The sequence below is a fragment of the Onychostoma macrolepis genome, chromosome 01, assembly GCF_012432095.1.
Source record: "Onychostoma macrolepis isolate SWU-2019 chromosome 01, ASM1243209v1, whole genome shotgun sequence".
In the NCBI taxonomy this organism is placed as follows: Eukaryota; Metazoa; Chordata; class Actinopteri; order Cypriniformes; family Cyprinidae; genus Onychostoma; species Onychostoma macrolepis.
In genome coordinates, this window is record NC_081155.1 from 38049831 (window position 1) to 38064199 (window position 14369).

At 35.2% G+C, this 14369-nt stretch overlaps 1 protein-coding gene across 7 annotated transcripts in view; it reads left to right on the plus strand.

The window, feature by feature from the left end:
• sdk1b (sidekick cell adhesion molecule 1b) overlaps positions 1–14369 on the plus strand; it is a 227098-nt gene that overhangs the window by 156383 nt on the left and 56346 nt on the right. For all 7 annotated transcript variants that reach the window (XM_058789555.1, XM_058789548.1, XM_058789564.1 and 4 more), the window contains 4 exons: positions 603–776; positions 4039–4175; positions 5580–5727; positions 11465–11605. In XM_058789555.1, the coding sequence (XP_058645538.1) occupies positions 603–776; positions 4039–4175; positions 5580–5727; positions 11465–11605 (600 nt within the window). The remainder of the gene's footprint in view (positions 1–602; positions 777–4038; positions 4176–5579; positions 5728–11464; positions 11606–14369) is intronic.

Consider the following 14369-nt stretch of genomic DNA (forward strand, 5'->3'; position numbering starts at 1 on the left):
GCTTTGCATCACAGGAATTCTTGTATCAAAGAATTCTTAATCAAATAAATGCAACCTTGGTGAATATAAGAGATTTCATTACAAAACATCTAAAATAATAATAATTAAAAAAAAAACTTACCAACATTGAACATTTGAAAAATAGTGTAGATTGATATTTTTAATGGAAAAAAAGATAATAAAAAGAATATAATGATTTTTCTTAAGTCTAATTTGTCATATACTGTTGCTGCTGCCAAAACTGTTTATTTTTAAGCTTGTCCCTGCTGAAAAGGCCTGCATGAATGTCAGGTTTATGGTGTTTAGTGCCAGTTTATCTGATAAAACACAATATTTACTGCTAACCAGCTATGATAGTTGAACCATTAAACCATTCTGGCAACCACAAAACACAAACATGTTTTTTTTTATTAGGGATAGTTTACATTAGAGACAGCTTACCTCCTTGGTTAGGTCATTATGAAGCGTATAAGGGAAATAAGCCGTCATATGGCATTTGATGTTGTTCTGTCTCAGGAGGCTAAGTGCATTTTCTGCAGGTCTTTGGAGTGTGATATTTTTGGTGGATTATGAGTCATCATAAAGAGTCTTATTCTCCTCAGATATGCATGGAAGAAAGGAACCAAGCCTCTGAGCGTGTCGACTGGTGGGCGAGTGTCAATGAAGGAAGGTTCGCTCCACATCAGCCAGACGTGGTCCGGAGACATCGGAGACTACACCTGCAGGGTCATCTCACCTGCTGGAAACGACTCGAAAACCGCCCGACTGGAAGTCATGTAAGCGGAAATAGACACACACAGTTCCTTGCCAACATGCACACTCAATACGAAGCGCTCAGAAGCGAATACACTTGTACGGTTCACGTGTGCTCGCTGCGTATTGGAGTGCTATTGTAGGAGGAAGATGCTTGGATCTCAGCTGCAGTTCTGAAGCCAAGAGAACCATCCAAAAATGGGCTGTAATGATAGGACAGAGGATGGAGCAGCTGTGATTGTGCATGTGTGTGTGTGGCAGGAGGAAGATAAAGCAAGAGTGGAATAAGATAGGCCTGATGCCCAAGGCCAAGATCAGCTCCTTTGACGACTAGCCAATGTTGCTACACTTCTGTGGCATCAGGAACTAATTAAACACACACACACATGCACAAGCTTAGATATTAATTACTGCTTCTAGATGGCTGAATGTTGTTCTCCCATGGATTGTCGTATGGATGGATGTAGAGGAAATATCATTGATCTTAGTAGATGAAATACACAGAAAAATACAAATGACAGGCGGAGTGCAGTGCTTGTTTAATTGGATGCGTTTGAAAATATTATTCACAATCAGAAAGATGTAAACATACCAGATCGACCTAAAGGCCTAAAAATGTGTCAAAAATCTTTATGCTGTTCTTTTGAACTCTGTTCATCAAGAAACCTGAAAAAAAAATGGATCACCGTTGGATCCCCCCAAATATTAAGCAGCACAACTATTTTCAATATTAATAATAACAAGAAATGATTTATGAAGTATCGGGGTTCTCAAACACTCCCCCATCCACCATTGGTCAGCCAAACAGATAGTCCCGCCCCAAACTCATGTCATTGGTTGAGCCAAATGCTGCTGTGTTGCTAGTTTTTGTTGGAAATCAACCTACATTACAAGCTTGAATATTATTCTTATATAAAAAAAAAAAACTTACCTAAAAAAATTGTGAGTGTAGCTCTTCGCATCACAGCTCAACTGTGAGAAAAATGTAAAAATATTACAAACCATAAATCATACAAAACATAACTGTAATAAACTGTATGATTCGCAAATGTGCTTACAGGACCGCATTGTTGCACAATTCTTTTAGTACTACTTAACGGAATGCATAATAAAGCAATATTTAATTTAAGACACGTTATTCTGTGAGAAAAAACAGGTTTTGGCTGGCTTTAGAAAAAGACTCCTAACAGCTGACATTTAAATTATGAGATACAAATTGAAAACACATGCGATTTGAATAATAACAATAATACCTTTGACAGTCACATTAAGATAACAGAGCACCACAATATACTCCTGCCTTTAATATTACAGCCTGCAAACTCTTTCGAAAAAAAACTCATCAGACGGTTGAAGGAGAGGCAATGCTTCACATGCTAATGTGATTTCACAGACTTTCAAGTTAATCTCATGCAGTGGACAGGTCCTCTTATTACCACATGTTAGACAACTGCAGAGCAGTTCCTTGCTTAAAACAATATTAGCTGTTATTGCATATTTAGGCTGTTGTGACAGATGGGCATAAATTCTCACACACATATTACAAGCATCTGCAAAGGACATTATTGTGTTACGTGATATTGTAATGTAGTTTTCATAAATGTAATGTTGTTGACGAAACAGTGGAACTTTTTATCTTGCAACAGTGGAAAGTGATTTTAAAGGGACGGTTCAGAGAAATTAAACTTCTGTCATTTTACTCAACCTCATATTGTTCAAAATCCTGATGACTTTCATCTGTAGAAAAACAAGAGGTACTAGGTTAAATGTTCATGCTGCACTTTAACAGTATGTGCTGCTTTCTCAAGCTCAAAAATGACTAAAAAGCTCCATAAATGCACAATAAAGTAAAATGTCATGAGTCTTTGCGGCTCTTACACTTTTCAAAATATCTTCCTTTGTGTTCCATGCATGATATAAAGTCAACAACATTAAGGGGAGTAAATGAAAGCAAAAATTTGGATTTTGTTTGAACTATTAATTTCATGCTTTATTATTCATAAGTAAACATTATATTTTAAGTTATTTTTTAAACCAACATGTTTTTCTTATTGTTTTTGTGACACATTGACGGTTTTAACTTAAGCACAAAGGTTAGAAATAAAAAATTCTACCCAGTAACTCAAAAATATAGTTATATAAAATTATTTTTGTGAAAGAATCTTTCTTGTACCTAAGCTGCTCAGGATCTTATTGAGACACCACAAACCCCTTGCAGACATGAAGAACACTTTTTTGCTTGCAGAAGGTTTTTTTTTTTTTTTTTGAGTGATATTTCTATCTACCCAACGTTTGTCCTCCACAGAACCCCAGAAGCACCGATTTGAAAGTGCACGCTGCAACAAAGACACAAATCTACAAAGTGACTTACATGTATTTGAACATATAAGCCTAAGGGCTATTTATGGTATTTGAGTTGAGTGTCTCTATTAGTATTGCTCATAGTTTAGGTGAGGGATTTGATCTCATAACCCTAATAAACTTGACTCATCCTGCACCGTATGTGCAACAGACATGAATGATACCTCAAAACTGACTTACCAAATAGGGGGAAAAAACAAAAAAAAAAAAGCAATACAATAATAAATACCATAGTTTACATGAGAAGGGACAAAATGACAAGTTTAGGTGCCATCCAAGATGTAGATAAGTTTGTTTCTTCATCTAAACAGTTTTGGAGAAATTTAACATTACATCAGTTACTCACCAATAGATACACTGCAGTGAATGGGTGCCCTCATTATGGATGCAGGATAAAAAAAAAAAAAAAATTGGATACAGAACTTTAGTGAACAATTACAACTACACACTATAATTGTGAGAAAAAAACAATTTGATCGAAATTGGACTGTTTCTTAAAATATAGACCTTACGTAGCTCCGCCCCTTCTCAGCACTGTGCTCCTTGTCTTCTGTCTTCTGTTTATATTTCCACAGCATTAAGGTAAGGTCGTACAAATTTATGAATGAAGTGTTAAAAACTTCCCAGTCTACTGACATTTTTGACATCCTCTTTGAACATTACAATGCTCATGATAACTTTCGTTAATTCTACAATAAGTAAATGCACTTCACCAGCTACAGTAATTACTCTTCAACAGTGATGCTATAAAACTACTGCAAAAACTGAAGTTCAAAGGCAAAATTATCTGATGCATAAGGTCTATATTTAGATGACTGTTCCCTGAATTGAATTCAAATTTGAATTGTGTTTAAATGTACCACACTGCAAAATACATAAAGCATATTTTGATTCATAATTTGGCTTTCTCTCTCTCTTTTTCAGAGAACTTCCCCATTCTCCACGTAACCTTCAGGTGGCTCTGAATGAGACAGACAGCAGAACAGTTCTTCTGTCATGGGTTCGGCCCTTTGACGGGAACAGTCCTCTCCTGCGTTACATCATTGAGCTCTCTGAGAACAGTAAGTATGTGTGCTATTTATATGAGCTTTGGCATATGGTTTATTAAACTTAATGCACCTTAGCCGCAGCTTTCAATTAAGCTGGTTTGCAGCCAGTGGATTCTACCGAAGAAGGTCTTTCTCATTTACCTCTTGCTGTCTTCCTCCTTAAGCTCAGACAGACAGGCTGAAGTGAGTGAGAAGAGAAGAGAAATGGAAGTTGATTGTAATGGAGGGTAGTGGGAGGAGGTTTGTTTTCACTGTATTAAGCCAAGACTCTGTTATTGGTGGAAGATGAATGCTGGAAGAGATAGTGACAGGAAACGCAGAGAAAGAGATTGATTTGTGTATCGTCAAAGGAAAGACAATGAAAAATGTGGGTGGGGAGGAGGTGCTGAATGTCTAATAAACACCAAGATCTCTCTCTCCTCATATACACAAACGTACAAACACACATAGCTGATTTTCAGTAAATCCAAATGATCACACACTCTTTTTTTGATGGTTTTGTGCGTGAGTGTGTGTCTGTATTGGTATTCTTGCGCGTCCCTGCGGCTTAATATTTACTGTTCCTGTTGAATTTGTGATTTATTTTTCGCAGTTGCTCATAGTTTCTGTCTTCTCTTCTCTTGGGTCTGCTTGAGTGGTTTCACCATCTAAATTGTTCATTGATCTGCTTCCCATCATTTTTAATGTACTGCAAACGCACACACAAATGCACACTCTCATATATTGGGTATTGTGGGTAGTAACGCCTCCAGAATAAACAACAGCACGGTCAGATTCATCATTTACCCAATTGCTGTAAAGAAAGAGATGATTCAAACAACTCATAATAAATCAAGTAAAATAAGAAAAATAAAAACAATACTCCCCTTTGACACTCTATTGTACCTGTTGTTTTAGGGATTGTGAAATAATCTAGTCAGAATAAATAAATGAGGTAAAAGCAGCCATGTTGTCTTTATTCTTTCTCATTACATTTATGAGTAATGTTTTACATTATAGCAAGCCTGTTGAATGTGATTTCAGTGGCAGACATATATATTGTCCAGAAAAATGATCATTAACATCAGCCAATGTATACACTATATCAATTTACAATTCACAATTCTTAATATTTACAGTTAAGACATCTTCTGTTTGTATTGATAGAATGTATACTGAATTAAATTCTTATAATAAGAAGAAATGTTCAGCTTTTGTAGTGATCATAGTAATGCAAGTAGTTACTTTTTATGGAGTAAGGCAATATTGTAATGCATTACTTTTAAAAGTAACATTCCCCAACACTGCACATCATTAACACAAATTATGTTGTTTTCCATATGAACATTGTAATGTACTGTAAATTATGTGTGGCCTTTTCTATAGTATGTTTAGATGTTAAGAAACTTAGTTTTGTCTGATTGTTGTTCTTGACAGATTCTCCATGGAAGGTCTACATGGATGATGTTAGTCCAGCACTAACTAGTTTGCTAGTAATTGGTCTAACGCCAGCGAGAACGTACCAGTTCAGAGTGTGTGCTGTCAATCAGGTGGGACGTGGACAGTACAGCTCTGAGACCAACAGGTAAACAGTCACAAGCATCATAGCCTGTTAGCATATTGGAAAATATTTAAGAAAAGCTTTATTGATAAGCTAGAACAAGTTATCACAATAAATGATTTTGATCGGGCATTGAGGAAGGGAACGGATCTTGTCAGACAATGTCATGTAACTGAGGAAGTTGCACTAACTGGGCCATGCTAACAAGCTAAACTTTGTTTCCAACAAACTCAAAGTCCTTTGAATTCCGACTGTAGTAAGTTACATAGCCAGTCAAACAGATTGGAACTGGTAATTTTCGCCAACTCTTGCCATTTTTGTGTGTTCAACACACACTTGCACACACACACACACACACACACACACACACAACCTCAGTCAGTTAGAGAGAATGTTATTAAATGTGAGGACAAGATTTGAACCCTATCAAAAGAAAGGCTGACTGCAATTGAATTACATGAGAGCTTTCATCACTGGCTCTAATTGTGAGCCATTATGACACATGGGCCGAAAAAAACTCCCATATCCAGGAACACTATGAAGGTGTGAGAAATAGCATTTCTCAAAGCCAATTTCACATGGTGAAAGAATGTCAAATAGAAACTTGGCTGGAGGGAAGGACACTTTAACACATGCAGAGGCTATTGCATTTTGTGCCCTCTATTTTGTTTTGTGAATTTTTATTCGCGCATAAATTGGCACACATCACAATGACTGCTTTCCAAATCATATCAAATCGCTTAAAGAACTTAAAAGTCCTGAAAAGTTCAAATGGCTATTTTTCAAGCCACAGGCATAAAGCTAATGCACATGCCAAGCACTCTTTGCTAAACGGCAGGAAGAAGGGCCTGCTCAATCATCAAGGACATGTTAAAAAGGCTTGTCATGCTGTTTCCTAGTTCTCAGCTTAGCTTTCATTTGAAGCAAGTCTCCATTATACCAACATTGCCAGTTTATATTCAACAGTACCAGTTGAGCCAGAGACTCCCTTTTCTCTCATAATGACTTTGTGAAATGCTCAGCTGCTCAGGTTTAATTGGTGCTGAATTAGAACCTTATATATATATATATATATATATATATATATTCATATACGTGATGTGACACTGCAGACTGGAGAGTCTGTACATATGATTATGTGATTTGATTATTTAGTCAGCATTTTATGTAATCAGTCAATTTATCACATTTTATTAATTGTCAGCCCTAATTAGAGTACTTTAGGCTCAACTTTGACACTTTGTCAGTTGTCACGCAGTGAGAGCTGATGACTGTATTATTCGTTCTTGTTCATTCTTGTTCACACACTTTATTTTGCTCTTTTGGATGGATGCAATGTGCACTAATTTATCTGCAACTATACTATTGACATCAGCTCAATATGCAATATCCCAGCAAGTAAGTCAACCATGTCTGGGCTTGTTAACAACGTTTTAAACAGATTTGCAACATGCAAAATCCATTAAGCAAAATTACTGGTGCAATTATAGAAACTCTGCCAAAGACAACAGTTATACAATAACTAATTTGAGCTTGATAACAGCTTAACTGACCTCATGAAAAAACAGGTATTATACAATTTAATTAGTCCTTCTTTATATTAGGTGGCCTTAACTACTGTATTTACATTTAAATTAATCATTTGATACAAGGCACTTATTGTGTACATACATGTTTTTACATTGTGCTTATATTTAAAAAATATCTGCATGTAATTATATCTGTAATTAATTACATTTATAACTACACTGTTGACCCATCCCTTACATCTTAACCCACACTTAAACTTACCCATACCACCAAACCTGTCAATAACCTTACCGTAATCCCACCTCAATAGCAGCAAAAGTGTTTTACAATACAGTATGAACACAATCAATACATTGTGCTTATTTTTTGATGTAAGTATAGTAGTTACGTCCACCTAATATAAAGCGGGACCATTGATTTTCTCAACCTATTCACTCTTAGCCTTGATGTGTAAAACAGTAATTTGGACTCATGTCTGGTATAAAAACAAACAATTTCATTGTTATTTTACTTTTAACTTAGCAGACAAAACTCAGTTTTAATTTACACAAACAAAATTTCCTGTATATGTTTTACATATTTTAGCTGATTCAAAAGTAGTGTTTAAATGTAATTAAAATCACTAGCTTTATGTGTATAACCACGTATCTTTCCAACTGAATGTTTAATTTAAAACGCTCAGTTAAAACTAGAGGAAAAGACTGTGGAGAGTGAGACGGAGAAGATGAAGACGAACAGAAACACAAAAAATCAAATATTGATGGAGAGGGCACTTATTAAAATTTGAGCACCTATCTGCTTTGGCCTCGTTTCCAATTAATGTCAGGATCATCATCAGTTATATGAAAAATTTAAATCTCTATTTCTTTTATTCTTCTTATTCATTTTTTGGCAAAGTACCATCAAAGGAAGGGTATAATAACTCACAGAATACATGCTCCAATCAGGACTGTTTCATGTCTAGAAGTATACCCTTATTTGGCACACCTCAAACAAAGTCAGTGTCAACTAACTTTTTTACTGATTTGTGTTCAATTTAACAAAAGCAAACTCAATGTGCAACTCAGCACTTATCATTTTTATTTGCATTTAATTAATAAACAACAGTTAATGCTATGCACAGTGATGACAAAAACAATACAATAGAAATCCCCTCAATATCCAATCCAACCCACCCCTTCCGTATGGCAAAAGAAACAAAGTGATAGACTAAAATAACTGCTTCTAAGCCTTTTAAATTGGTTTAGGATGATTATTGTTTATTTGACAAAACATCAATCAGACTTAGCAACTTTCCTACGAGATTGCTTGCTTGAGGCACTTTAGGCCTTGCTCACTTAATCAAGCTAATAACCTTTAAACCGCAGATTAGAGCGAAGGATTGTTTATCGCCTGCTCTGGGGATCTACAGTCTCCAGAATCCTGCAGACAGACTTTGAGAGCTAAAGCCTATGGTATTGATCAAACTGAGAAAATAAAGAGTTCACTGATTTACACTAATGGGGTCAAACTAACAGATTTGTCTGTTTTCTGTTGCATCAAATTGCTGATGTATCATTTTTGATATTGTTTGGATATGGTATGTGCTGAAATACTAATATTCTCACTTGTTTATATTTTAATGCTTAATTTGTTTCCGGTTGGTTTTGTAAAATAATTCTATACCTTACAGGAAACAAGAGGAGTTGAATTAGGGGGTTGTCAGCACTAGCCATGGTTTCTCTATTCATTGTTGTCTGTCAACTAAAAATGCCACAAGGGTTCACAGTTTCGCCTATTTAATTTATTTCGTAACCAGATTTGGGGACCAAAAAATAGCCTTTCCAGGCTTTGTTAAGTACATGTGACCAGATGCCAGTAATTTTAATTAAACAGCAAACAATCAGTACTGTTCAAAGGTTTGGAGTCAGTAAGATTGTTTAATGTTTTTGAAAGAAGTCTCTTTTGCTCACCAAGGCTGCAGTTATTTAATAAAAATAGTCTTTAAACAGTAATATTTTTAAATATTATATATATACTGTGTGTGTGTGTATACAGGTGCTGGTCATATAATTAGAATATCATCAAAAAGTTGATTTATTTCACTAATTCCATTCAAAAAGTGAAACTTGTAAATTATATTCATTCATTACACACAGACTGATATATTTCAAATGTTTATTTCTTTTAATTTTGATGATTAGAGCTTACAGCTCATGAAAGTCAAAAATCAGTATCTCAAAATATTAGAATATTTACATTTGAGTTTGAATAAATGACCATCCCTACAGTATAAATTCTGGGTATCTCTTGTTCTTTGAAACCACAATAATGGGGAAGACTGCTGACTTGGCAATGATCCAGAAGACGAACATTGACACCCTCCACAAAGAGGGTAAGTCACAGAAGGTCATTACTGAAAGGTGTGGCTGTTTACAGAGTGCTGTATCAAAGCATATTAAATGCAAAGTTGACTGGAAGGAAGAATTTGGGTAGGAAAAGGTGCACAAGCAACAGGGATGACCGCAAGCTTGAGAATACAGTCAAGCAAAGCGATTCAAACACTTGTGAGAGCTTCACAAGGAGAGAACTGAAGCTGGAGTCAGTGCATCAAGAGTCACCACGCTCAGGCGTCTTCAGGAAAAGGGCTACCAAGCCACTTCTGAACCAGAGACAACGTCAGAAGCATCTTAACTGGGCTGTGGAGAAAAGAACTGGACTGTTGCTCAGTGGTCCAAAGTCCTCTTTTCAGATGAAAGTAAATTTTACATTTCATTTGGAAATCAAGGTCCCAGAGTCTGAAGGAAGAGTGGAGAGGCACAGAATCCATGTTGCTTGAAGTCCAGTGTGAAGTTTCCACAGTCAGTGATGATTTGGGCTGCCATGTCATCTGCTGGTGTTGGTCCACTGTGTTTTCTGAAGTCCACAGTCAACGCAGCCATCTACCAGGAAATTTTAGAGCACTTCACGCTTCCTTCTGTTGACAAGCTTTATGGAGATGCTGATTTCATTTTCCAGCAGGACTTGGCACCTGCCCACACTGCCAAAGGTACCAAAAGCTGGTTCAATGACCATAGAGTTACTGAGCTTAATTGGCCAGAAAACTCGCCTGACCTGAACCCCATAGAGAATCTGTGGGGTATTGTCAAGAGGAAGATGAGAGACACCAGACCCAAAAATGCAGATGAGCTGAAGGCCACTATCAGAGCAACCTGGGCTCTCATAACACCTGAGCAGTGCCACAGACTGATCGACTCCATGCCACGCCGCATTGCTGCAGTAATTCAGGCAAAAGGAGCCCCAACTAAGTATTGAGTGCTGTACATGCTCATACTTTTCATTTTCATACTTTTCAGTTGGCCAAGATTTCTAAAAATCCTTTCTTTGTATTGGTCTTAAGTAATATTCTAATATTTTGAGATACTGATTTTTGACTTTCATGAGCTGTAAGCTCTAATCATCAAAATTAAAAGAAATAAACATTTGAAATATATCAGTCTGTGTGTAATGAATGAATATAATATATAAGTTTCACTTTTTGAATGGAATTAGTGAAATAAATCAACTTTTTGATGATATTCTAATTATATGACCAGCACCTGTCTATATATAATTTATTTTTTATTTTTTTCAATTGTAATACATTTTAAAATGTAACTTATTCCTAACATGGCAAAGCCTACTTTTCAGCAACCATTACTCCAGACTTCAGTGTCACATGATCCTTCAGAAATCATTTTAATATGCCGAAACAGTATTTTTAATGAAAAGAAAGTTAAAAAGAACATAATTTATTTGAAATTGATTTATTTAGTAAAATTAACATTACTATCACTTTTGATCAATTTAATGCATCCTTGTTGAATAAAAGTATTCATTTATTTCAAAGATGAACTTTTGAAAAGCAGTTTATTAAACAGGCTCAAGGTGAAAATGTACTTGGTGAGGATTCTCCTCAGTTTGGTCAGTAAGTTGTTTTTCCAGTGTTGTTTTCGAATTTTAAAGAGCCAAGTCAAGTTCAGGTTATTCCAGCAAACGCTGTTTACCCCAGCAGGGTCAATTCTCAGTTACTCCTGCACTATAAAAGACCTTTCGTACAAACCAGAAAGATCAATTTCAGTCTCTCCAGGACTACTGGATAAGCTCCCTAGGAAACTTTTAGTAACTATCGATGCCTCTGGGAGAAACTCCCAGATCTAGGGGTCTAAATATTTCTCTTTTATGATGTGATTCTCATGATGTTATCTCTCAGGCTGATGCTGCGTGAGGAACCACCCAGCGCACCTCCAAAAAACATTGTGGCTAGTGGTCGTACTAACCAGAGCATCATGGTCCAATGGCAGCCACCCCCTGAACCACAGCTCAATGGAGTCCTGAAGGGCTATGTGCTCAGGTATGGCTTCATGTATGGCTTCAAAAATGTAGAATTTGTGTAAAATAGACACACACACACACTCTTTTGTAAACAATATTGAATTTTAATGCAATACAAATGTCTTTAAATTTTGGAACAGTGGTAACGCAACAGCACAGCTTTAGGGTGTGGTCACATTTACCGCATTTACAGTACATTTACAGTACAATAGGAACCCCGCAAAAGATTTCCCCACGCAGATTACATAACATTTGGACATGTAAATTTGCCACGTCGACTAACAGAAAACTTATTGGTTTGAAAGTGACTTTTGTTTGAGTTGTGCTTCATACAAAAGTTACATTATTGACAGTAGACTATATAATTGTTTTTTTTTTTTATGAAATTTACAAAATTGACTGCACTTTTTATGCTCAATAATGTTACCATCCAACCAGTGTTATATAACTCTATCTCTAAATTCTGGTTTTACATAGTGCCTAGCTTGTCATCCAAGATACTAGATACTATCCGTTCTAGATACTTTATCAGATAGACTACCAGCTGCTGGAGCTAAGGTTTACTTTTTAGCTGGTTAAATCTCTTAGAGGTTTGCAAAAAACCTTAACTCCCATAAAGTCGGCATTGAATGAACATTCAGAAAAATTCATCTATTTTCTAAATGCATGCTATTGATCTTACTCTGAATGATTCATCTGTGCATACTGTCAACAACTGAGGAATTGAACCAAGACCCCACCCTACTTTTTTTTATTTTTGATAATCTATTACACTCATATGTACATCACAATTTGGAAGAAAAGATGTTGTTACTTCCATTATATTACGACTTTAAAGGAAAAGTCCACACAAAATGAATTTTCTGTCTTCTCACCCTCATTTCATTCCAAACTTGCACAACTTACTTTCTTCTGTGGAACACAAAAAAAAACTATTTTGAAGAATGCTGGTAACCAAACATTTTCAGTTCCCATTGATGACCATTGTATGGACAAAAGTTTTTGTGTGGACTATCCCTTTAAGGTGGCATGATCTGGTTTTTCCACCAGGTTTTCAAATTACATGTATTCAATAGTAGATGATATGAGTTGTAAGCAAGTGTCACTACTACCTTTGTTCAGAGCTGGGTAGATTACTTACTTGTAGCCCATTACTGATTCCAAATTACATGATAAAAATTGTACACTGTAAAATTGATAAGTTGACTTAACTTAAAAAAAATTGAGCAAACCTGTTGCCTTAAAATTTTTAAGTAAATGATAATTTAAAAAAAAATAAGTTAAGTGAATTGTCAAGTTCACTTAACTTTTTTTTAATTATTATTATTATTAATGTAATAATTTTAAGGCAACGGGTTTCCTCAATTTTTTTGAGATCACTTTTTACAGTGTAGTTAGTAACATAATCGATTACATTTTGACTACTTTTTGATTTTTTTTTTTACCACTTTTTATAACCTGAAGAACCTTCTTTCACCACCACCATATAATTATTAATCAATCAATCAGTTGCCTCATTGTTTTTATATAATGCATGTTTAAGTAATTTTAAAGGCTGTTGTTGGCTTAGGTCTGTTTTATAACCACTAAAAAAAAAAAAAAAAAAATATATATATATATATATATATATATATATATATATATATATATATATATATTGTCCTAATAGTAAACTATTATTTGAAGTAACAAAACCATGGTTAATTTGTGGTTACCATGGCTACAAGAACCATGATTTTTGGTTTTATTCGTAGTAAAACCATGGCTAAGTTTTGTAAGGGAATGTGGAAACTCAAGAGAGAATATTAGATGCGTTGTTGGTGGTTAAATTATTGCCGACATTAAAACACGTTATTAACGTTAACAGCCAAAAAAAAGTTTCACAAGATTAAGAAAGTACTTGGAAGTAATGCACGGGCTTCATCTTTTGTTATTTTTCTTTTCTTGGCGCTGGATTGCTGATGTATTTTCCCAGCTGTAGTTGTCCATCAATTATGATCATTTGCAGTCAGCCGCAAACATCAGGTGTGAGGTGAGCGGTCGCGAGCGCGGATGCGGGAATGGCGCGTCACGTGTGCTTAGTCTGCTGCCTGTGTTCACAGTAAAATGCATTTTTTGTAATGATATGCATAAACAAAAATCTAAACATGAACATATATATATATATATATATATATATATATATATATATATATATATATATATACAATCTAAATATACATATATATATATATATATATATATATATATATATATATATATATATATATATATATGTATATGTTAATTTTAATATTAATATAGAACGAAAGTTTTTTTTTTTTTTTTGAGCAACTGGGATGGTGCCCCTGGGAGTTGGTGCATACGCAAACTGCGTACTCTGCCTATAGGGAGCAGCGGTACTGTGTGTGTGTGTGTGTGAATGTCCACAAAACTGAAGATTTTCTGAATGTACATAAGTGGTAGGCTATTTAAGAAAGGGACATTAAAAAGATGAAAAAAAAGGAATTAGGCAAAATCAATAAATTATGAATAATTTATTGCTACTGTGTGAATAATATGTAGTCATGTTATCAATAACTGTTGTCTAATTTTAAAATGTAATTTAATCTAATTACAAGTACCTAATTTTTGGAATCTGATTACGTAATCCTGATTACATGTAGTCAGTTACATGTACCCAGCTCTGCTAGCAACCATATAGCAATGTACTGAAAACCACCCACAATATTCCAGCACCGTAGATACGAGTTGTGCATGGGTAAGCGCCACTTTCATTTCCT